The sequence below is a fragment of the Ammospiza caudacuta genome, chromosome 8, assembly GCF_027887145.1.
Source record: "Ammospiza caudacuta isolate bAmmCau1 chromosome 8, bAmmCau1.pri, whole genome shotgun sequence".
Lineage (NCBI taxonomy): Eukaryota > Metazoa > Chordata > Aves > Passeriformes > Passerellidae > Ammospiza > Ammospiza caudacuta.
In genome coordinates this window covers 37,645,379-37,668,229 of record NC_080600.1, presented here as the reverse complement: position 1 = coordinate 37,668,229, position 22,851 = coordinate 37,645,379, and the positions used below count along the sequence as shown (strand labels likewise).

Sequence of the window (22,851 nt, the reverse complement as noted above, 5' to 3'; positions counted from 1 at the left end):
TACCCTGATGTGTGAGCAAACACACAAACAGCCTGGAAAACAAGGTCTGTGGCAAGATTTTACCTTGTTAACTCTTCTTCATCCTGAAAAATGTGTTTCTAATTCATAGAACTTTATGTGAGGAAAAAAGACACTGATCCCTGTTCCTTTAAAGAAGTTTTAGGGTAACACCTGGGATCCTGCTACTACCAGCAGAACTCAATCTCTATACTCAGTGTAGGCACAATGTCCCTCCTGGATCAGAGCATGCAAGGAGGGCTTGGAAAAGCGTGGGAATACTGAGAGCCAACAGCACGTTCATATTTATTGAGTAATGTCCACAATACTGTAGCTGTTTGTACATCTGTAAAGTAATGCTGATCTGCTGATTCTCATTCAAACAGATGAAGGTCACTGTAAAGCAACATTGGCACAGGTGGGGTAGGGGCCAAAGGTGACAGAGCTGTCCCCTCCTGTCCCATGGATGACAGGGAGTGCAGACAAATAGCCTGGGTAAACACCAGTGAGTTGCTCACAGTGAAACACCTCCGGGGGTGTCATTTCCATCCAGCTTTGGCCCTTGCACCAAGGGAAGGATACAGAGTATCCCACACCTCGGTGATGCACTGCAGGCTGTCAGTCAGACTCACTGTCCACTTAGTTCTGTCTTCTGGGAGAAGTGAAGAGATCTGGACAACCAGGAGACTTTAGCACAAACTAGAGTATGAACTGTACACTTTAAATAAAAATAAGGATATTTCAGAAGCACTTGAAACAGTGATTAACCAAAAAATACTGGGCTCTGTGATTATGATTAGTAATAAATATAAATTACTTAATGTTTTTATATATATCAATTTAAGTAGACTAACGTCACTTGATCAAGTCTGATCCTGAAGTGTAAAGCAGCACATTCTGCATCAATTTCAACATGAATATTTGCACACAGCCCACTCAGGTCCGTAATTAAGCTAATGCAAGGAAAGGAAGAGATGCTCCCTCGGGACAGAGAGTTTGAAACCACTCCTGCAGCCATTCCAAACCTCGGAGATGAGCTGTGGCGGCCGATCCAAGTCCTTGGGAGCAGCGCTGCGGTCCCGGCAGCTCCGCGGCCGCAGCAGCGAGTCCGGCCCGGCTGTCAGAAGAAGGTGGTGTCGGCCGAGAAGGCGCCCGCCAGGCGGAAATCCTCGCGGGTCAGCACGCTGTACATGCGCTGCGGCAGCGCCTTGGAGTAGGGCGCGGGCCGGGGCACCGAGGCGCGCAGGATCACCTCCCGGCCCGCGGGCGGGGGAAACTCCGACTGCACGCCCTGCCTGCGCTCCTCCGGACAGCCCGAGCGCCGCAGCTCCTCCTCCAGCGGCACGGACACCTGCGGCAGAGCACAGCGACAGGGCAGCCTGCTGCCTAACGCCGCATTCACAAAGCTGCTCTCAGAGAAGAGCAGAAACGGGAACACAGCTAGAGGCTTCATGTGTACACAGAGCAAAGCGCTAATGGGATGCTAGGAAATAAAGCAAACGTAACCAGATGGAAGAACCCTCGTGTGGATGGTGAAGCTCTGCCCAGCTGAAGTTCTGATGTGGCAGTGTGAAGCAAGGCTTGTGACTGGAGGAAATGGCCCCTCCTCACACAGAGTGCTCTGCTCAGCTCCCTGCAGCTGCAGGAGGCCAAGGCAGACTCCACTTCAAAATCATCAGTGCCACTCCTGCAGTCCTGACAGTCACCTGCCCTTTCACCCTCCAATACTACTGCAGGATGGGCTTTTCATGGCCAGAGAGCCTTGCTGAAATCCCCCTGCTGCACAGTCCCAACTGCTGTTCATCCTCTCAGGGCCAGGCAGCAGCAACACTGACACCCGGATACTGGAAGAAGGGCTGGCATGCCCAATAAACAGTCCCTGATTACATATTCCTATGGATACACACATCTCCCCCAATACCCTAATAGCGTCCTTCCTAATTCAAGCATGTACAACTCTACACTAGCACCATCCCTGAGGTGTGGCAGAAGCCAATGGCTGCCCCTTGTGGTCCCTTGCTGCTGTCCCTCTGCTCCCAGGAGTGGAGGGACCAGCCCTGCAGGCTGTGCCACAGAACCCACCAGGGACAAGTGCCACGTGTTCCCACAAGAACAGCTTGGGGAAACCAACAGAGAGGATCTTCCCTGTGCTACACTTCACACAGTTGCCCTGCTTCTTTGCCAAATATCTGTGTCCAGAAAGTTCCAGACCTTCAGGAAGCACTAGTGTTGGGAATGCAGCATCCATATTGTTCATCACCACCTCCCCCCAAAACACCAACAAAAAACCAGTGATGGCAACAAAGAATATAAAGGCATGGCTACATATTTCAGCATCAGAAAACACCAATACTCACTTGAATAAAGGTTTTTGTTTGGTTTGGTTTTTTGAAAGACTTTTTTTTTTAACATTTGTCTCTCTTTTCCTATGCATTATTTGGCTCTGAAAATAAAGTGTGAATACAGAAAAACCATTCTGGAAACACAAAGTTACTTTTATGCTCAACTTGTGAACACCAGTACAAACTAAATCTGGCTGCTGCACTATATCCACCAGAATGTTCAGCTCTATGCAGAGAAGATGAGAGGGAAAGGAGGGACAAAGTTGGTTACCTCATCAGAAGATTCAGTCAGCTTGGAAAGGGATGAGAAAAGAACCAGTGATGAAAGACAGAAACAAAGGCAAGTCAGAGGTGACTTACAAGAGGTTAGGAGGAGACTGTAGGTTTAAGAGACATCATGCACTCCAAGAACATGCACTGGCTATCAGAATTTTCCGAGAAAACTCAAGAACAGAACACATTATACACAGCTCAGAGAGGAGTCCAGGTTCAAAAGGTAATGAACAGGGAATTTCACTTCTATTTACCAAACAGCTCTCTACTGAAATAACTCGTAGCAGGTTAAACACAAAATGGGGTTTGTTGCAAGTTGGTTCCTGTCCCACTAAGAAACCTTAATTAACACTGACCAGCTGCTAGTGAGAAATACCTGTAACCCTGCTTTAGTTAGTGGTGTTTCAAAACACAACCCTAGAAACTTGCACACATCCTAAGGGTAGAAAGTTAGATTTGAAAACCCACTGCCTCTCTTGAAGAGGCAAGTGCATATGTGTGCATCACTTTACAGGGCACAGATCTTGGGCTTTGAAGGGTAAAGGTGGCTGGTTAGCAGGTTCAGGTTTGCAAACACAATTTCCCTAGAGACTGAAAGAATAAAAGAAGTGTCCTGATTTTCATTCCTCAGAATAACCACAGTCTGTTTTCAGAATGGTCCTTTTTATGCTGAGTTGCAAAATAGAGATTATTACAAAAGCATTGATCCCTTTAAAGTGTTTAACACCCAATCACATTTTTCCAGCAATTATTTCCAAATGGGATTTCAGGCTGCTACCTTGTTATTACCACTGTAGTTAAATTTGAGTTAGAAAATCTGATGCTATAAACAGGTGTAATTCTGACAGAAACTGAAGGCTGATTGCAGTCCATGAGGTTTGGAAATCAATACTTTCAGACTAATTATTCCAAAGACTGCTTAAGAGAGAAAAGCAACATTTTTATCAATATCAGCAAGGGAAGGGTCTCCAGAAAACAGATGCAACACTGGTAAACTGAATGCAGAAACTGAAAAAGAACTGAAACTTCCTAAGCATGCTGGTTTCCACAGAAAAAAATCTCAAGTATTCCAAACATAAGCCTCAGTTTAGAAGTTACTGCTTCCAAAATATGTAATATTATGACCTGTTTCTCTACATTCCTCTGTGAAACAATCAACACTTGACCTTGCTGTGATAAGGCAGAAATTTGTCTTGCCTTCATAGCACTACTGATGATACTGTTTGCAGTACATAAAGCATTAGTGACACCTCTATCTACCCAGCTGGCTTCAACTGTTAAACATCCCAGCTCACTCACTCTCCTTTGGTCCTGCAAGGTTCTGTTACTGCCAAAATCGTGTAGAACATCACAGAAACACCTCAAGCACATACATGACAGTACATGCAGAAATGCAGACAGAATACACTGGCACCATGTGGTAACTCATTGGCTCATTCTGGTTAAATCAGAAGTGGCTGCAGCACTACCCAGAGCTCTCTCTTACCCTCTGAGCATTCACAAACAGCTTGTGAATGATGCTGCCAGCAGGTCCTCTTCCTGCACCAACCACTGACACTTCTGGCTGCTCCAGGAGACTGTTCACAAATCTGATGGAACAAATGATTGAAAAGGAAAAAGGAATGGTTAATCCTTGGCCAGATCCAGTGTGCCAACCTAAATGAGCTGTTTCCTGTGCCAAGGCCTTCACCAAGCATCATTTGCTCAGGGTGAAAACTGGCAGATTCTCTTGCTTCTCTATTCCAAAAGTTGAAGGAAAAAAATTCTCCTCTCAGTTACCTAAGAATGAAGCCCAGGCTCCTAAAGCAGATGTATAAAATCAACAGGAAAGCCTCCATGGTGCTGGCCATGCAGAAGTATTCACAATGTGACAATTTTCTTTAGCACACAGACATTGCTTGGGTCAGGCACCACATCTCTGAACTCCCAACATGTACTGCACAAATGTCATCTCTCCCTCCCAGCACAGCAGCAAGAGGTTAACTTGGGTTTTATAACATTACTCATCTTGAGCAGCAAGTAAATAACCTGACAGCAGGTAGTGATGCAAGGGAACATTCCTTGTCACTTCCCATTCAGAGCTGCTCAGTGATGTTTCACATCAGCAAGGAGACAAGAATTAAGAAAACAACTGTGGAAGAGGCTATTTCATTTCATAATATTTATAAAAAATAGTAAATTTCACGTCCTAATTTTAGGTAAGGTAACAGAGTTCACCAAATATATCTTTTATATACACAAAAAAAAAGTTAGTCCCCAGTACTGTCAAGATAGAACCAAATTCTATTTAAAAAACCTGGATCAAAGGTCTCCAAAGAGATGCTTAATTGGAGGAGCACTGGGGTACCCACACACATCATCTCTAGACAGTCTAGTGACAGGGATACCCAAATATGATTCCTAAGTATTTCTTTCTTGTCACCATTGTCCTAAGTTTTGAAAGTACAAACAAGGGCATCAGAGGAAAAACAAAACAACACAGTGAAAAATAAGAATTAAAAAAGTCACCTTTGTAGATCTTCTTTCTCCTCTTCATTTTCACATTTCTCTACCCCAAATTTTGCTTTGAGAGACCTTGCCCTGGCAATGATGGCTTCCACACTCATAATCTGAGCAATGATTTCCTGCAAGAGTTTAATAAAAGGGAAAATTAAAAAGATGTTCCTTTAACATTGCCATGAACAGTGCAAAAGTCAATCAGGTTTTCAGCCCCAGCCAGTACAAAAGCCTTACTTCCAACTTCTTGTCCTCTGGACTGGGAAACCGTAGCACTTTGCTGGAATGGGATATTATCTGCTTGATAATCTTCTTAACTGAAGATATATCTTCTACTGCTTCTATTATAAGGAAAGAAACAAAGTTGTAATTAGTGACTGCATCACTGTTCCCCCTTAAATATCTTAATAATTTATTAAACATTATTTACCTTCCTCCTTTACCTTGAGTACAGCTGCATGGATGATGCAAGGCAGGAGATGCCTTGCAAGGTCAGCTGGTTTCTGAACTGCAAGGTAATGAAGTACCTGCACCATTAGAAAATTCAATATTTTAGTGATCAAAACTACTTCCCAAAGATAAGGTTATCTTGGAAAGATGAATTCACAAGAATGGAATGCCACTTAAAGACCTGAGAGGCAGTTTTACATGAATCTGCCCAACAAGTTGGAATGAAACTAAAAATAACTGCATTAGGAAACTAAAATGTTCCTAATGTATATGCAGATAAAAATCTGCTTTATTTACTAATAATTCAAAGAAATACCTAAGTAACACTGCATACTTTTAGATACATCAAACACCCTCCTGTACAGCAGCAGAAATTTCCAATCAACCCTAAGCCATGCACTAAACAGTTCAGTAACTCCAAGGACACAGTGCAAGGGCCTGTCAGTGTTTAAATGCTGCAGGGAGGGAGGGAAGGGCTGCAGGGAGCCCAGACTGGCACCAGCCCCAGAGCTTTCACCTTCTCAGCCTCCCTGGTGTCATCAAAAAGCCTCTTCTGCCTCCGTGCTGGGACTGGCTTTGCTGTCTCCCAGGCCTCCACCCACATGTTGCTGGGGATCTTCATGCGGGCGCTCAGCTCGCCCCTGATGACTTTGTTCCCCTTCTCATCAATCACCTCCTCCTCGATGTAGTCCCGGGGTGAGTACCACCTCACAAAGTCCTCCAGACAACAGCCAGGGTTAGCTGCCTGCAGGGAGGAGAGGACAGAAAATCTGTTCCTGAAAAATCCTACAAAAACACGACAGCATGGATAGGAGGGCAATACGGTTTAGTGGGTAGAGCACAGAGTAAGAGACAAAATTCAGGAAATTCTTTTGTCCACAGCCAACAAACTGTACAGTAGGATAGAGGGAATAAAGCATAAACCAAGAAAATGGCAAGGGGTAAAACCCCCATCAGCAGCAACAACAACAAAAAAATCACCTTCTCATCACTCACTATATGTACATTCATTACATTTATCAGTTATTTCAGGCAAGCTCAAAATTATACTGTTAAGATTCCACCTGGCACCTGGCACGTGCAATAAATAGGAATTTTCACTAAACAGGGATTCACTTACCCCATTAAAGACTAAAAGAATCAGTGGGCTGCCTAAGTATGCTTTCAGCACTGACTTTCCATTTTTTAACACTCCAGTGACAAAATTCACCATTTCTTCTTCTTTTGAAAAGGAACTTTAAAGAAGTATCTTCCCCAAACAAAAAAACCTTCATTTTTCATAGATGCAAAATGACCACAATTAACTACATCTACAGGTCCAGAACATAAAAGGAATCCCTATTTTTTATTTGATGTACCTATGAAGTGTATACTTGTGCTTCCAATTATAGTTCTCTACTTTTACTTTGAGATTTGATTACTTACACCATATATATTTAATATGCCATGAGTCCCTGTTAATAAAGTGATTACTGTTATACTATAAATACTCTAACTGTACAGCACATTATATCCTTTTACCATAAAGACTGCAATAATTAAAAATATATATATGGCTATTTCATTTCAGAATCTCCAGTCTTTTTAGTGTTGAGCTCCTGTGCTGACAGCAGTGGATGTGCTCTTAGCTCCCTCTGCAGAGCTCAGAGGGAAATGAAACCCAAAACCACAGTTAGTCCAGTCCCAACCTGATGAATGGATGTTTTAATTCACAACTGATCAATTGTATGTTTGATGTGTATTTTCCCTTCCCACAGACATTGTGTAAATTTACTGGGATGCTACAGTGTAACAGATCACATCCTCCTAGATTTTGAAATGTGCCAAGAGTTTGCCCAGTAGGTTTCTATTTTCAACTTGAAACTAACTGGAAACTGTTTTGTGGAGGAAAAAAACCTTAGAAATCTTCAGAACTGTCCAACACAACCAAGAGGGCCAGCTGAATGAAGAAGCAGGCAATGCAATGTGCCAGCAGTGCTACCTTGAAGGACTCCATGTCGGAGAGCAGGCAGGCGCTCTGCATGCGCGCCCGCAGGTGAGCGCCCTCCGCCGACGTGCCCAGCTTGGCCAGCACCTCCGACTGCTCCTCCAGCAGGTCCTCGGTCATGGGGGCTGGCTCCTGTGACAGGGAACACTCAGCGTTACTGACAGCCCCTCCTGCAGGCAGTAAGGGCAAGGGAGGAGGAGCAGGAAGCTCCTTTTCACCCCTAGTTCACTCTGCTTCCTTTGTACTCTGAGGAAATGATCACAATTTTCCACTGCCTACACAGTTCAGCCTCAAGTTGTGCATCTGAAGAGGACACTAACAAAGAAACTACACAGAGAATTACCTGGAAATAAGGTAACAATATAAGGATATATTGCTAAAATGCCAAAATCCTAATGAAGTCCTGGAAATGTTTGACTGGTTCAATTTTGCTGAGATGGATGAAAATCTACCCAAAGCAATGCAGAATTTTTGCTGTCAATACTGTCAGCACATTATTAATTGAGAACATCTTGCCTGACTACTCTCTGCTCGTATGTTTTACCCAAGCAAAGCAACACTAATTAGAAGTAATTTCTCTCAGGAGAAAGAAAACCACAGTATTCTTCATGCATGGCTGATTTCAAACTGCTTTCTGTGACAGCACCACTTCCTATTTCATCCCTGGTCACTCTGCAAGAAAGCCTATTGATGTCAGGTAACATTTCTAGTTGTTTGATAATAAACCTGCTGTAGAGAATGGCACCAAACCTAATGACTGTGGCCTTTTAGATATGAGCTGAGAAATTATGAAAAAAAAACAAATAGAGCACTAAAACTGATCCAGTACTGTGCAAAGTTAGGCAGAAATCTCCATGGTGCAAGGACCACAGCAGCTCCTATTTTATAGGAAAGAAAGTAAGGAGGGGATGGAAGATGACTCAAGAACTGGAAATAAAAAGAACCCCATATTTAAGGTAGGAAAGGAAATTTAATTCTTGTTTTAAAAATATCTTTTGGAGTGAAATTTGGTACGGACATTCACTCTCAAATAAAACAAAGAATGTGTGAGATTAGCAGCCTCTTTCAGTTTAAAGATTAAAAACAAGGCATTAGGTCAAAAACACCCAGAAATTTTAACAACACACAAAGCTGTAACCTGCAAACTGTTGCAGTTTCACAACCCCAGGTATGAGGCACATTCTGTGTGTTCTCAGCTCCTGCTCCCTCACCTGTGTTATGGGAACGTAGAGAGGCTCTCCTGGATGCAGCAGCATCAGTTTTCCATGTGGGTGCAAACGCCCTTCTGGTTTTAAGTTTACAGACTCTTTTGCTCCTTTCTTGCCATTTTCCTGTCCATTTCCTTTAAGATCTTCTGTGTCACTAAGACATTCAAAAAACTCCTCTTCACTGTCACTCCATGATTCCCAAGACTTGCCAAATTCTTTTTCCTTGTCAGGGTTCTCTCCAGAGTGGTCTCCTCCTTTGGCACCATCACCAGAAGCACCACCAGGTGAACGATCAGACATGCTCCCCCTTTTCCCCTCATCTCTTGCTTTCTTCCTTTCAATGCAACAATTTAGCATCTAATTCAACAAGTTAAAGGAACAAAAAAAAATTGTTCAGCAATTCTTTCCCTTATGGAGACAATCATACAGAAAAACTTGTAGAGCCACTGAAAAGGTCTTACAATTCTAAAAGATAACAATTCCACTAAACTTGTTGCTGTAACAAAATTTTTCTCAAGAAATAAATTCCATGCCCAAAAACCACAAGCACAACTAAATCTACAAAACAACATATTTAGCTAATCATTGCTATAATTTTGACAGTTTCCTTAGGAGAAAAATAGTTCTTAAATTTGGGATATTTACCTGAAGTTTCTGGTGCAGTAAACAACATCTCAGATCTGGAGCGCCATTAGCTAATCTAAAAAAAGGTAGAAGTGTAAGCGTTATCAGTTATAGAGTTGAATCTTTCACACACGTGTTCTTAAATCACATGAAATCTAGAACAAACCCCCACAATGAACCCATCCCCATCATTTCAACTACACAGCTCTTCTATTGTCTCAGCAGACAAGCCCAGAATTTAAATTACATGTATTTCCCAGAGGTCATTTCAGGAGCTCAGAGATCACTCACACTAGTGTGAAACACTCTGCATTCCTGGTCAGTTTTCCAACTGGAAGTTGAAAAGGTAACTGCTTTCAAACAGGAATTAAGCATCCTTAACTGTACTTTTAAAACTGCAATGATACAGTGGAGTCATTGCTATACATTTCAGCTTCTATTTTATCTGCTAGTGTAACCATTTCAAAGTACAAATGTAGTACATTAAATTGTTGATGTGCCAGTCTGTCACATCAACAAAAAACCCCAAACCCCAACCAAAATACCACAACCCTAAGTGCAGGGTATGTTATTGCTCTGCCTCATCTTGAGAGAGCCCCTGGTTTGGTGTGTCCCAAGCTCTGCTGCAGCAGACCGAACCTGGAAGGGCTGGAATACCTAAAAAGGCCATTGCACCAGTAGGACCTTGGAACAGCTCCCTTAGAAGAGAGGTGAAACTACACCACAGTAAGTTATTTTCCCCACCCTCATTCACACAGTGGAGTGAATGTCTAAGCTGAGCTTCCCCAGGCATCTTGAAGTTTTCAAAAGAGGGCACAGATGCTGGTCCTTACTCCCTGACCTTTCTTTCCTTAAGGAAGTAGGGCAATAAAAACAGAGATAGCATTTGCAATTTAAAAAACCCCAAAACTGTGTGTTTCAAAGTCACAGTGACCCCACTCAGCTCCTGGAACAAAGAACATTTTCCATGACCAAGGAGCAACAACAATCTCACCCTGGGATAAGGTAGTTATTCTCCCATCTGTAACGCATTTCCAGCACAAACTCTTGCCAAAGATGTGCCACTCCTTTGACTCCTCCATGGTAGAAGTTTATCATACAAAGACATAAAGCTAATTTGTATGTCAGACTGTCAGATGGAGCAGACTTAAACTGGCTGAAGAGATTCTAGGGAAGAAATAAAAGAAAGCAAGAAATACAGAAACAATGGCATTGTTTTCCAAAACCATGTGAGCTCTTTCCTGTTTGTCAATATAAGTGGCTAGAAGATACCAAAAAGTACAGTCTTTGGAAGAATAAAGGAATTCCAAGGAAACAGAAATCATCACTATTTCTACCCAGAGATTCCACAAAGGTAAATTCATCTTTCCAAAAGCTAAGTATTACAAGTTACAGGGCAAGCACAGCAAAGTCTATATAAACACACACACAAAATGGCTTTCTCTCTTGTGTCACTCAACAAAACTTACATAATCTTCATTCTCTGGAGGAGGATTGTTTCCTGCTGAAGTGCTGGCTCTGTTTTCAAATACATCTCCAAGTTTGTCAGCAGCATCAGGAAATAAGAACTTGAAGAAAAAAAAAATTAAACCTTCCATCAATATGGTTTTCCTGCCTTTTCCACTTTCTCCATAAAGTTACTGCTGCCTTCATACCAGCAATCCTTATAATTAAAATTGTTAGCAGAGTTCAGAGATTTTAGCCCACTTATAGTACACAGACTTGTAACAACTTGGGCTGTTCCCAGAAGCTGATAAATGCAATTCAAGCACTGGAACTGCCATCAGATATCTTTAAACCTGTCACAGGTTTAAAGATATCTGAATCCATGTGCAGGGACAGCTCACTCACCAGGAGAATGGTGTTGAGCACCTCATTGTTCAGAGGAGACTCATCCACACCTCTGTGCTTGCGGATCTTCTTCTTGGCACTGTGAACCATGTTTGTGACTGATAATTTGGGGATTGGGACTGGTGCTGGCTCTGTGAGCTTTGACAGCGCGTGGGTGATATCAGCAACCTCTAGAAAATAAAATAAAAACAATTAGAACAAAATAAAATGAACCCCCAAACACTAGAACAAGTCTCTTCAAGAGTTCACCTGTCTTAATCAGCCTGTTTATCTTGTATTGATATTGAGCCCCTTGTGAACCAGAGCTACACCTCTGCTGCCAGGTTCCAGGCTGACACTCACTGTTCTTAGCTAATACAGGCAGCAGAAGGAGGTCACAAATGAGTCACAGACTGTCCTTGATTTAATTCACCAAATGAAGTCCAGACTGAGCTGGCTGCAGGTAGTGCCTGCTGTAGCAGCACTGCTCCTGCAGAGTTACCAACAGAGTATCCCAAAGACTCAGTATTTAAACCTTGTTTATATATCATACCAGTAAACATGCTGCAGGTAACAAAGACTGCTCCAGCATATGCTAAAGCTTTAGATAAATATTAAATAAATCCTGTATTAATCACTGGCCTCACATAGTGAAAGCACAGTTCTGTTTTAGAGTGCTCAGGTAAACTTCTCAAATCAAAAGACTGGGGTTTTTTTCATACCTGCTGCTGGTAAACTCTAGACTGTCTCTCTAACAATAGACTCAATTAATATTGTTATAAGGAGAGCTGACAAATTTAAGTGAATAATTAGGAGCAACCTGCAAAAGCCCATCTTGGCAAGCCCAGAGCTAAGAAGGGCTGAAGGAACTGTATGCCAAGTACTGAGTAATACACACCCTCCTGAGTCTAACACCTTTTTAAGCTCACTAGCAAGCTCCTTCTTCAAAACTAACATCAGGTATAGCCAAGGAAAATATATTGATACAGGCCATATTTGGAGGGAAGAACAGGTGACAAGCAGCAGGCAGGAAGGGAATTTTCACTATATACATCAAGAAAAGCCAAAGAGAGGGACAGAGACATCAAAAAGATGGCAGTATTTATACAGTTGGGATAAAGCCCAACTTGCTGGTCAGATAATTTGGGAAGTTTTAATTTTCTTTTTTCCTTAAAATGGAGAGGATGAGAGCAAAGCCTTTCACACTGATTAAAGACTCTTTAAACTTGCTGTTGACATGTACTACAGAGTACAACAAAAAGGAGAAAGAAGTGGAAAAAGCAAAAATACATAAAACTATACAGACAATCCTGATGTGTCCTACAAGCAACACTTGTACATTCTAGTCAAATTTTAAGCTTTTCTATTCTTGTAAAAAAAGCCAGACACAACATTAACAGAGGCAGTTGTTCCTCTGGGACTCCGGGAGCTGAACTTGTCTAGAATTCATGAGAAATGTCCCCATGAAGCCCTGGCCAGAAAATTCCCAGGAGTATGTGTAAGAGTTATAAATACCAGTCAAGACAAGGGTACAGGGAAGGTAACTAACACAAAACTATTAAATACAAGTAACACAAATCAACTGGATTTTAGCTTTACCTTTTCCTTCCTCATCAAAAGCAGACCTTCCAAGGATCTCATCTGTTGACTCCTTCCGCCGGCAAAGCTTGAAGAACTCAGTAAGGAAATCCCCTGGTAGAGGAACAAAGCTCCTGAACTCAGTCAAAAATCTCACTGAGCAATGAGCCAACACTCCAAATTATGCCCCAAGGACAGCAATTTTTAGCTTTTCTTCTGAAAGAACATCTGATAATTTGTTCTAAGCACAAATACCTGGTGCACAAAATCCACATAATTAAATTATCTGAAGCACAAAACCCACATAATTAAAGTTTAGGTAAATGCACACCCAGGCAGCTCTTGGCCATCTCTCCAGAGCACAGCTCTGCCTGCAGTTTGATTCACCCAAAACAACATGAAACTTGGAAAGTTTTGGAGCCTTTTCCCCACAAGCTCAAAGGCAAGGACAGACAGAGCAGTACAGCTCTCCAGAATATTAATTCTCCCTGTCAGAAAGGTTGGTTGAACTAAGGAGATGGATACATGCAAAACACACTTAATAAAATGGGAAGATTCTAGGAAATCTAAATTTTCAAAGAATACAGAGAAAATTTTTATTCTCTGGAACTAGTGAAATAAGAATAGCAATGAATTTCACCACATGCAGACACAGAATAAACTACAGCAGAAACTTATGTATTTGCAAAGCTTGTGTTCTTGAAAAAGAAACCCAAAATACTATTCACTCAAAAAAATAAGGGAAGTGAGCAAATAAACCATCAGGTAATCAACTCAACCCTAACTTCATAACTTGGTAGTTTTAGTTTAAAAACTGCAAGAGAAGACAGGAAATTCTGATGTCTTACCCAATAGACACTGAGGGTTATCTGCTTTTCTAACTCTCACAGACCACTGGGGTGCTTGAAGTGGATCCAGGTCACTTGGGGAAAAAATTTAAAAAAAGAAAAAGAAAAAAGAAGAAAAAAAGAAAAAAAAAAAGAAAAAAGAAAACCAAATGCCACTGTAAGTATCAGAAAGATGAGTACCAAGTTCTCAATAAATGTCATGTCACCACATTACATAGGAGAACATGACAAGCAAGAGTCACTATTCTCACATATGTGCATGACATGAACAAGAAACACTTCTTCCTCTCTAGCAGAAAAGCTGGATGACAGGTTTTGGGAGAGGGATATCAAGCAGTGAATTGTTTTTACCTTTCATGCTCCACTATCATCTTTTCCAAGAAATATGTGATACACAAAATTTTCAAGTCTAACATGAGAATATGCTCAAAACCAGGGGTTTGTGTTCTGTTGAGATTACAACACAATAATATTTTCTCACAGAAATGCATTTCAAAAGGTGTTTTCCCAAATTAGATGTGCTATCAGCTGACATTGGCATTCCTCAAAATGGGTTCTTTTTCACATGTGAAGCCACACAGTGTTTGAGATGACACTAAAATGCAGCAGTGAGCAAAAAAGCACACTCATTTTCAACTCAGACAAGATACTTACGAATAAACGTCGTTGTCAACAATTATCCCTTCTGCAAGGTGAGGCCATGTTGTAGCTAAATGCAGCTCACTGAAACAAGAGTGCAGTCTTTCAGTGATAGCAGAACATTTTACCTCCACCACAGTTCATGTTTTGAAAGGTATTTGTGATAGTTCATGTTTTATTCCCTCTTTGTTCTCCAGTAAGTTTTCTCATTGCATACATGACAGCAAGTCCAACCCTTGCACAAAAGCACAAAATTTTTAAGGTTTATCTTGAGGTATATTTCAAGATAATAATTTCAGAGATAAATGGGGTACTGTAGAAGTTTATTGTAAAAGCCATACGAGCTTGAACTCTGAATATCATCAGACAATTTTACAAATGGTCTTATTTGCTATTAAACCACCACCCTTCACAGATGTTTCTGATGCACTTGAATAAGTAAGTATCTGTTGGACATGCTAAGTGGTAGGCAGGCAAAGCTAAGATTTGAAATAACACTTTCAAGTCCTCCATTAAGGAAGTTATAAAACAGTTTTCTGAACTCTTCTCTTACCTAATAGGATCTTCACACGCACCAAATGGTAACTTCCCAAATTCCAGGCCTCCAACTTCTCCCCCAACTAGAGCATCTATATCTGGAGAAAAATCAACACATTTTCCATAAAGAATTTGTGGAACATTTGAAGCAGCCTATCACCTTATTTCACTGCAAAGACTGTAACTTGCAGGATGACCAGAGGACAGCTGAGCTAGGAGAACACAATCCTAACACACAGTCAAAGCAATTGCTTCCAACAGAAACTGAAACGGGACATTCAAAGGGACAGATACAATTCTTGTCATTCATGTTGAGGGAAGGTTATTCCCTTCATACAGGCAGTGATGATAGATAAAAAGACAGCCCTAAAGATTCAATGTTGGCACAAGAACAGACACAAAAGTGCCATAAAAATGCTTGGGCAGGAAATCAGTTCCAAGCAGAGAAGGAAGACTGAAAGAGCAACTCTGCAGAGTGAAAAAACAACTACTTGTAAAAGTGACAATTTTATCAAAAGAGGACTTAATCAAATAATCTGGGGGACTCCCTGTAGTCCCAGGTACTCAGAGATGCCTCCCAGCACCCTCAGGCACTTCCCATGTTACAGCCTTCAAATACATAAATCAAAACCAGACAGCCTCCACTGAACAAAAATTAAAGTGGGCAATAATAACAATGTATTGTAATGCCATTATAATAATGCTGTTACAGCATCTGATCTGCAATTTTAACTGCATCTGGCAAACTGTTTACAAACAAAACAAGTGAGGGATTAGCACAGATGAAGCATCTGGATAACTTAATTACATAATTTCTTCTGCAGAGAAGATAAAGACATTTAAATTTTTTGGTTTTATTTGAAAAGAGCAAATTGAGTGATGGTATATAATCTTCCCAGTGAACATAAACCACAACTGCACATAGCAATAGCAGTAAAACTGATGCTGTGCATCTCCAGTTTCTGCAACACACTTGGACACCCTTAACCACAACTCTGCTGCTAAAGGAGTGGAAGTTACAATCAAGAAATAGGATCAGAGTGCTACAACTCATCCATGACAAACCTGAGATCCTGACTTAGTGAGTAACTACAGCAAGGCACAGAGACTACAGAAAATAGATTTTGTGTCTGCAGAAACAATAAAAAGATAAAATCTGTGGAACTCATTTCCCAAGTTCTTCAGGTAAACTTGGTTAACCAAAGAGGAACTATCATTTAAAACAGCACTGATTTTCTCTCTAATAAGCAGAACTCTCTTTAAACATGTTCAACATAAATTCCTTAACTACAGAGCACAGAATCAACCTCACTCCACGCTTCTTCAAAACATAGGATTTTGATTACTGTACTTTTTCAAGCAAAGAAAAGCCAAACAATTAGATAACCAAGGCCACATGAGCTCTGTCTCTCCAAATGTATCCTAAATACCTCAAGCTTGTTATGTAAAATTGCTACCAAACCAAGGAAAGAACTTGGGCATTTTAACTGTTCCATCACCCTGTACCTAAAACACCACATCACTTAAGGAGGAACCAATATTTACCTTTTTCCTATGGGTTTGTTTGCCTTTGAAAAGTTTATAATTTATTTTCTGCTACTAAATATATAGAAATATTTCTGTTAAAACCAAATCCTTGATACTTCCTTGATAAAGGAAGACAGCACCACCACCAAGAAAAAAAGAGATAATTTTGAGACTACCAAACAAGTAACTACCTCTGGTTTCCCTAAACAGCATCACTATGGCATAAATTTATCAAGTTCTGCTCTATATACTTTAAATTTAAGACTACACCTTATTTCTCCCCTTCATGCAAGGCTACTATACCAAAAGACTTGTTCAGAAATTCCTCCTGCATTAAATTTAGTACTGTGTCAACAATAATAAAAATCCAAACCTTTACCTCAAGGGAGGTCTATATAGTATTTTCTGCTTTTCCCACTGTTAATACACTTAGATAGTGAAGTAGCAAAATAAGGTACTTTATGGAAAAACAACTGACAAAAACTCCCATGAGGTAGTAGCATCTTCTAGAATTTGAATCTAAACATTTACCTAAGAAATCCAGGGCAGAATACTTCACAGACTCAGTCATCCTTTTCATTCCACATAGATACCACTATTTTAGAAATATCATTGTATTTCTAAATGCTGACTAATCCACACTTCCAGGCACAGCCCTACCTAAAACATCTGTCCCAGCCATGAGCTACAACCTGAGAGCAGCTTTAAGTGGCTTGCTTATCACACAGGGTGGGACTGGACTGAAGCCTTTCCTAGCAAAGTTGAAAATGTTAGAATTCTTCTGGCAAGATACACAAATATTTTCTTTAACATTGTCTGGCTGTCTGAAAATGAGTTATTGTGAGGACACAAGTCTCCTACCTGGTGGCTGCTGTGGCCAGAAGTACTGCTGCCAGTCCTGGAGCACAAAGGTAAGGCGAATAGCCATGCTAACTGGAGGCAGAGGTGTTAAAGGGCAGCCCTTCAAAATACCAGAGAACAAATCCAATGTAAAGAGTAAATCCTCTCAAACACCCTAGGGGTTGAACATAAATCACACATAGCACCAGTTTACACTTACAATCTTGGTTTTGAAGATGTCCAGCAGCCCTGACAGGTGGGTGTACTGGCCGGGCACCTTGCGCAGATGAACCATCTCGAAGTCCGTGCGCACGCCCGGGCCCTGGCACTCCCCCGCGTACATCCGGCGCCACTTGTGGTGGATCTGCACGAACAGGGGCACCTGACTGCAAACAGGAACACTGCACGTCACTGAGGGTCCTGCTGCCTCAGAGCCTCTAAAACTAGCTCAATATTCTAGCAAAACTTCAACATAATTTCAGCCTTTGAAATATATTTTCTCTTAGACGAACACACTTTGAAACGCTTCACAGGAACCACAGAAAATCACTGTTAATGTCATTAAACAGAATGCCAAACAAATTGCCATGCCATAATCACAGCCCACTTCATGACTCACCTCATTTTCAGTCTATATAATTTTTGAGGAAGATTAGTAAGTTACTGTTACTACACATAGAGAAGAAATCCTCTTGCAAAAGTGATGTTTTATAAATTACATATTATTCCTACAACTTCTAGTAGCTTTTAACAGCCCTAAAGGTTTTCAAACAATATTTAAAATAAACAAAACATTATTCAATCTCTATACATGGAGATTTTTAAAATCCCTCTCTAACAATAAACAAATAAACAAAAACCGATGAATGTATTTTGCTAACAATTTAATACTTTTTCCTCACCAATGCTGGAGTTTTACCTGGACACATAAAAAGGTTTATGTTTCACCTACCAGCCAGTGTTGCCCAGTGCAATGGAAATGGAGCTCAGCAAGAGGTTGCACTTGGATTCACTGATAACAGCATCGTTATTCGCAGCTGGAGCAATAACCACAAACTCACGTAAGCCGTACCTTGAGAGACAGAGAGAAAAAAGCACATTTCTAGTGCCTGGCAAGCCAGCTGAAACATGATTCTTAAAAAATATTGTAACCTGGAGAACCTAAATGCATCAATGGATTGTGAAATTTGTTAATTTGATGCAAGTACCTCTTTATTTTTAGAGAAGCCAAGAACTGAGTGGGCATGGGGTGCTGCAGATCTGAACTCACAAACTGCCTGAGTGTAACAGCATTCCAACAACTGCAATGTGTTTGACTGGGAGCACTTCCAGGTCTAGCAGTCCTGAGGTTTTCCAGTTTATGTTCATAATGACTGAAAATGTTTATACATAAAGCCAATCTCTCTAGAACCAACCCTATTATGTGCTCAGATTTGCATTACTAAGAATATAATTGTTGTTTAAGGTGGTGCAGCTTTCCTTTTTAAGAATGTACCTAAATATTACATATGTAAAAGCCTGGTTAATATATGAAATTGAGACAAATATTTGGGGGTAAAAAAAAAACAAATTAAAGATAGCTCCACTATAGCAGGCTGTTTTTGCACTTCTTCCTTGTGTCTAGTATAAAGAATCATTTTACTTAAGCTTTAACTGATTGTGCCAGATTTTGCAGCTGCTATGCTCATTTGCAGAAGAGATGAGAGGCAGCACACCTACCATCTCACCAGACAGTGGGCTCGAGGAGGAAAGTCATTGTTCATGCACAGCAAGTCCTGCATTGGCAGAGGAAGGGCATCTGTGACAAAAATTGATACATGATCAATGTATCATCACATCCATCCAGCTCACTTACAACTGCCTTGTATTAGCACTGTGTGAATGCAAAGCAAACTAAAAGCAGAAGTGTCAGATCACACTCATCAGAGCTCAGAAAATCCCACACAGACACAAATCAGCACACTGTGGACTCCACATTCTGACACTGTCTTCTGGCATTATCCTTACAACTATGGAAAGAACTATCAGGTACCTTCTCCCAGCTCTTCTTTCCCATCTTTGTCACTGGGCTCTTGTACAAGATAATGATGGGTAACTGAGAATTTGAAGTCTGCAAATGAAATTTCATCTGATTTCTCTTCCCATGTTCCTGTGGTAAATATACCCTGCATATAAAAAAAGAAGATATTATCTCATAAATTTAGGTTAACATTCATTAGTCTTTAAAAGTCTTTAAAATTAATCTTTCAAATATTGCCTATGTGATCAATAATGTTGATTCACATTTTTCTACTGCCTAATGGCTCAGCATGATTTAATTTCAATAAGCAATTCTCAAAGATCTTCATTATAAAGGTAGCTGGCTGATAAAATCCATGTTGCCAATAACCATGTTCATTCCAAAAATCAAATATCATCTTGGAGTCCTCAGAACTACATGGCAATAAAGATTTGCATCCTCACTTATGCAACTGTACATCTGAAGATATGCACCTTTAACTTTGCCCAGAGACAGAAGTTTCCCACCTGGGATTTCATCTATATCTGAAATGTTCTGTCCAAATATTACCTTGATATTTACCTTCACCAACAAATGATTATTTTTATCTACAACTTACAAAACTTGTGCAAGAATAATTAATTATTTAACAAAAATACAGCATGGGAATGTCTAAAAAAATCAGCACCACTGCTCCTACTAAAAGCAACTTGGACAATCCTTTGATCTTACAGAGTTGTAGGAAGAGAGCTCTGGTCTAGAAAAGAAGACATGTAGGAATAGAGGGACAGCTAAAGTGCAATTTATTAAATAACATAAGTTTTATTCCAAATACTCTGTACCTGACTAGAATGAAGAGCAATGAGATTCCCCTGGAAACACAGCAGCCACTCCACACAAACCAGCTGAGTTTATCTGCATTACTATGCAGAAGAGCTCAGCAATTTCCTCTGCATTTCACAAGACTGAGAAAGCATCACAAAGGCTCTAATTAGTCGCTGAAAAAATCTCTCCCATCTATGAAACACACTGAGCCACAAATAGCACTGTGCAAACCTCAGCCATAAATACATGAGGTGTGACAAAGGCACAAGGCAGGACAAAAAGGTTCCTTGAGTATTTAGAGCAGCTTCAAGCATGTCTCCAGATTCAAACTTAGAATTTTAAAAAAATCTCTAAGCACTACAGAAGATCCATCTTTGTCAGGGAAACAGTCTGTTTGGCAGATGACCCACCAATGAATTTACAGTAATTGTTTGTCAAATTGACACTTCGACAAGTGAAATTCCCTAATAAAGTCATTATCTGCCACACCTACAAAAACAGCAATAGATGAAATACATGTGTACATTATTGTATTACTAATTAGCAATGCAAATTCTACAGGAAAATTCAGAAGCAGTAACTGACCTTCTCTAGAGGTTTGCCTGAAGAAATCCCAATAAGTTTCCAGTCATTCAATACTTCTTCTATTTTTGAAATAAATCTATTAGGAGGGAAAAAGGCATTAATATTTGCTGAACACTAAACCCGTATTATAATTCAGCCACCTCAAGGCAGACAGTATGTTATTCAGCTACAGAATTCCTTAGAAAAGCCCAAAGAACAAAAAACAAACACCACAAGTATCACAGTAAAGACAGAAAAACTGCTTCCTTGTACACTAAAAAGTCTTCCTATGCTTAAATTTTACATGACAGTTACTTTTAGTTGTGAGCATCTTTTGACTGTTCCAAGAATCTCACATTGTTCTGAAAGAAAAGATGTTATGTACTGCAGCACATAACAGCTGCAGCACATAACTCCTGTTTCATTGTTAACAGATAGAGAAGCATTTAAGACAAAATTATCACTAAATTCAGATTTAAAGCACAGTATTTGACATCTCTGGTCTCCTATCATAAACGCTACCACTACTGGAAAAAGCATTTTAAAAAATAATACATTCCAAGTACAAGAGCGTTCTACATTGTTCTACTAACTTTTAAAGGCTTCAGCTATAAGATGACTATCTTAACAATCAGACAGCTACTTAGAAAACACATAAGCCTTCTGAGTGTACATTCTAATCCCTTGCAAACAGGTATTAAGCCGGACCTTAAGTTCAGAACCAGCTCGACTAGAGCCTCTCAACCCGCTCCTCGGGCGCGGCCTGAGCCTAGGGCGGAACGTCCGGGAAAGGGCTCCGGGCAGGGCTCCGGGTGCTCCCGGCCGGGGGCAGCGGCTGCCCCGGCAGCAGCGGCCGGGCCGGGCTCGGCGGAGCCCCGCGCACCCCGCGCCGAGCGAGGGGCGGGCAGCACCCACCTCTCCCACTCGGAGGCGGTGGTGAAGTCCGTGATCTCGAACACCTCCGACTCGGGCTGCGGGGAGAGAGCGGGACAGGCGGTGAGCGGAGAGAGCGGGGGAGGCAGAGGGAGAGCCGGGGGACAGGGAGCGGGCGGGAGGAGCAGACACACACTCACTTCGCTGTCCGCCGCCATCTTGCGCCGCTGACGGCCCCCCCAGCGGCGGAGGCTGACGGGAACGTGGCGGAGGGCGGCGCCTCCTCAAAGCCCGGACCTTTCTCACAGCGTTCCTGGGCTCCTTCGCAGCTCAGTTTTCCGTCACAGTGTTTTTCTTGGGTTCTCTCGCTCGTCCCGGTGGCGTTCCCGCACAGCCCGGGCTCCCCACGCCGTGTCTCTGTTTCCCGGCCAGCTGCAGCCCCTCACGGGAAGCCCGCGGGCGCAGTCGCTTCACACCGGCGCGAAGCTGAAGCGGGGGTGCTGCCACAGATTCTCCGTCAGCGAGAGTCCAGAAGGGCTCCCTCAGATGTCCCTCAACCCTTGTCAGCCCTCCCGGGGCTGAGGTGTCCCCCAGGACTGGTGTCCCTGTCCCCGCCTCATCCAAAGCCTTCCCCGTCGCTTGTGTCACCCGGGGAGCGGCGAAATCCTTCTGGCATCCAGCAAAGCAGCTCCCTTAAACACCCTTTTAGCTCAACTTGAGCCCTCTATATCTCTTGTATTTTGTCTTCCCCCTTAGCACAGTCTGTTATTTTAAAAAAAGGAGGAAATACGCTTAAAATCTGCGGCTAGAAAGGAAATTACAAATCCTCCTGAGGGGACTGAGTGCGAAGTAAAAATGACGTGGAAACATACCAGGTATTAAAACATAAACAGAGGTAAACATAAGATAGAAATAGGGTTTGGTTTGTGTGCTGAGAGCACTTGTGCTGGGAGCCTGAAGCGCTGCGGTTCAGCTGGGCTGTGTTTGTTTCCATAGGTCCCTGCTGCTCTTTGAATTAAATCCTGCCCGCCGCGTTCCCCCGGGCTGAGGGGTTACCGGGGCGACACGGTGTAAACTCAGCAGCCGCAGTGCCAGCCTCGGGAATGGCTCCTGCCTGCTCCGCACTCAGGGAAACAGCCCAAAATAAAACCAAACTCTGTGCCATTGCTGTCCAATTCCTCGCTGGCCGGCGAAGGAAGGCAGCTGCGAGCTGAAAATGCTCTCGAATTTCCCTTTGAGTTGCTGTGCCTCTTTCACTTTTCGCTGCTGAAGAACCAGGTAAGATTTGTAAGATTCTGCCTTTTTACAGAACATTCTCAGTTATCATTTTGAAGGAGTTTTTTGTGTATCGAAAAAAATATGGGAAGTTTTTAGGAACTTCACTATCTGACTCTTAACAGGTGAACATAGTGGG

The 22,851-nt window shown here is 41.7% G+C and overlaps 1 protein-coding gene across 1 annotated transcript; it reads right to left on the bottom strand.

The window, feature by feature from the left end:
* Nucleotides 1-297: 297 nt before the first annotated feature.
* RAB3GAP1 (RAB3 GTPase activating protein catalytic subunit 1) lies at nt 298-21,655 on the bottom strand. Its single transcript, XM_058809739.1, has 23 exons — nt 21,480-21,655; nt 20,586-20,661; nt 19,209-19,341; nt 18,896-18,974; nt 18,129-18,248; nt 17,397-17,562; nt 17,198-17,297; nt 14,826-14,907; nt 14,288-14,356; nt 13,634-13,707; nt 12,807-12,899; nt 11,229-11,398; nt 10,847-10,945; nt 10,372-10,544; nt 9,399-9,453; nt 8,757-9,110; nt 7,540-7,677; nt 6,076-6,303; nt 5,539-5,635; nt 5,346-5,449; nt 5,121-5,236; nt 4,099-4,201; nt 298-1,348 (listed from the first exon to the last, which is right to left on the bottom strand). Exons 1-23 carry the CDS (start codon nt 21,653-21,655, stop codon nt 1,118-1,120), a joined length of 3,036 nt encoding a protein of 1,011 aa, XP_058665722.1. The 3' UTR covers nt 298-1,117.
* Nucleotides 21,656-22,851: the final 1,196 nt, after the last annotated feature.

Coding starts and splice junctions, on each gene's coding strand:
- RAB3GAP1 (XM_058809739.1), bottom strand. CDS start 21,655: ATGGCGGCGGACAGCGAAGTGAGTGTGTGTCTGCTCCTCCCGCCCGCT. Junction 18,975..19,208: donor GAAAGAAGAGCTGGGAGAAG/GTACCTGATAGT, acceptor TTTTTGTCACAG/ATGCCCTTCCTCTGCCAATG. Junction 17,298..17,396: donor ACATCTTCAAAACCAAGATT/GTAAGTGTAAAC, acceptor GGTATTTTGAAG/GGCTGCCCTTTAACACCTCT.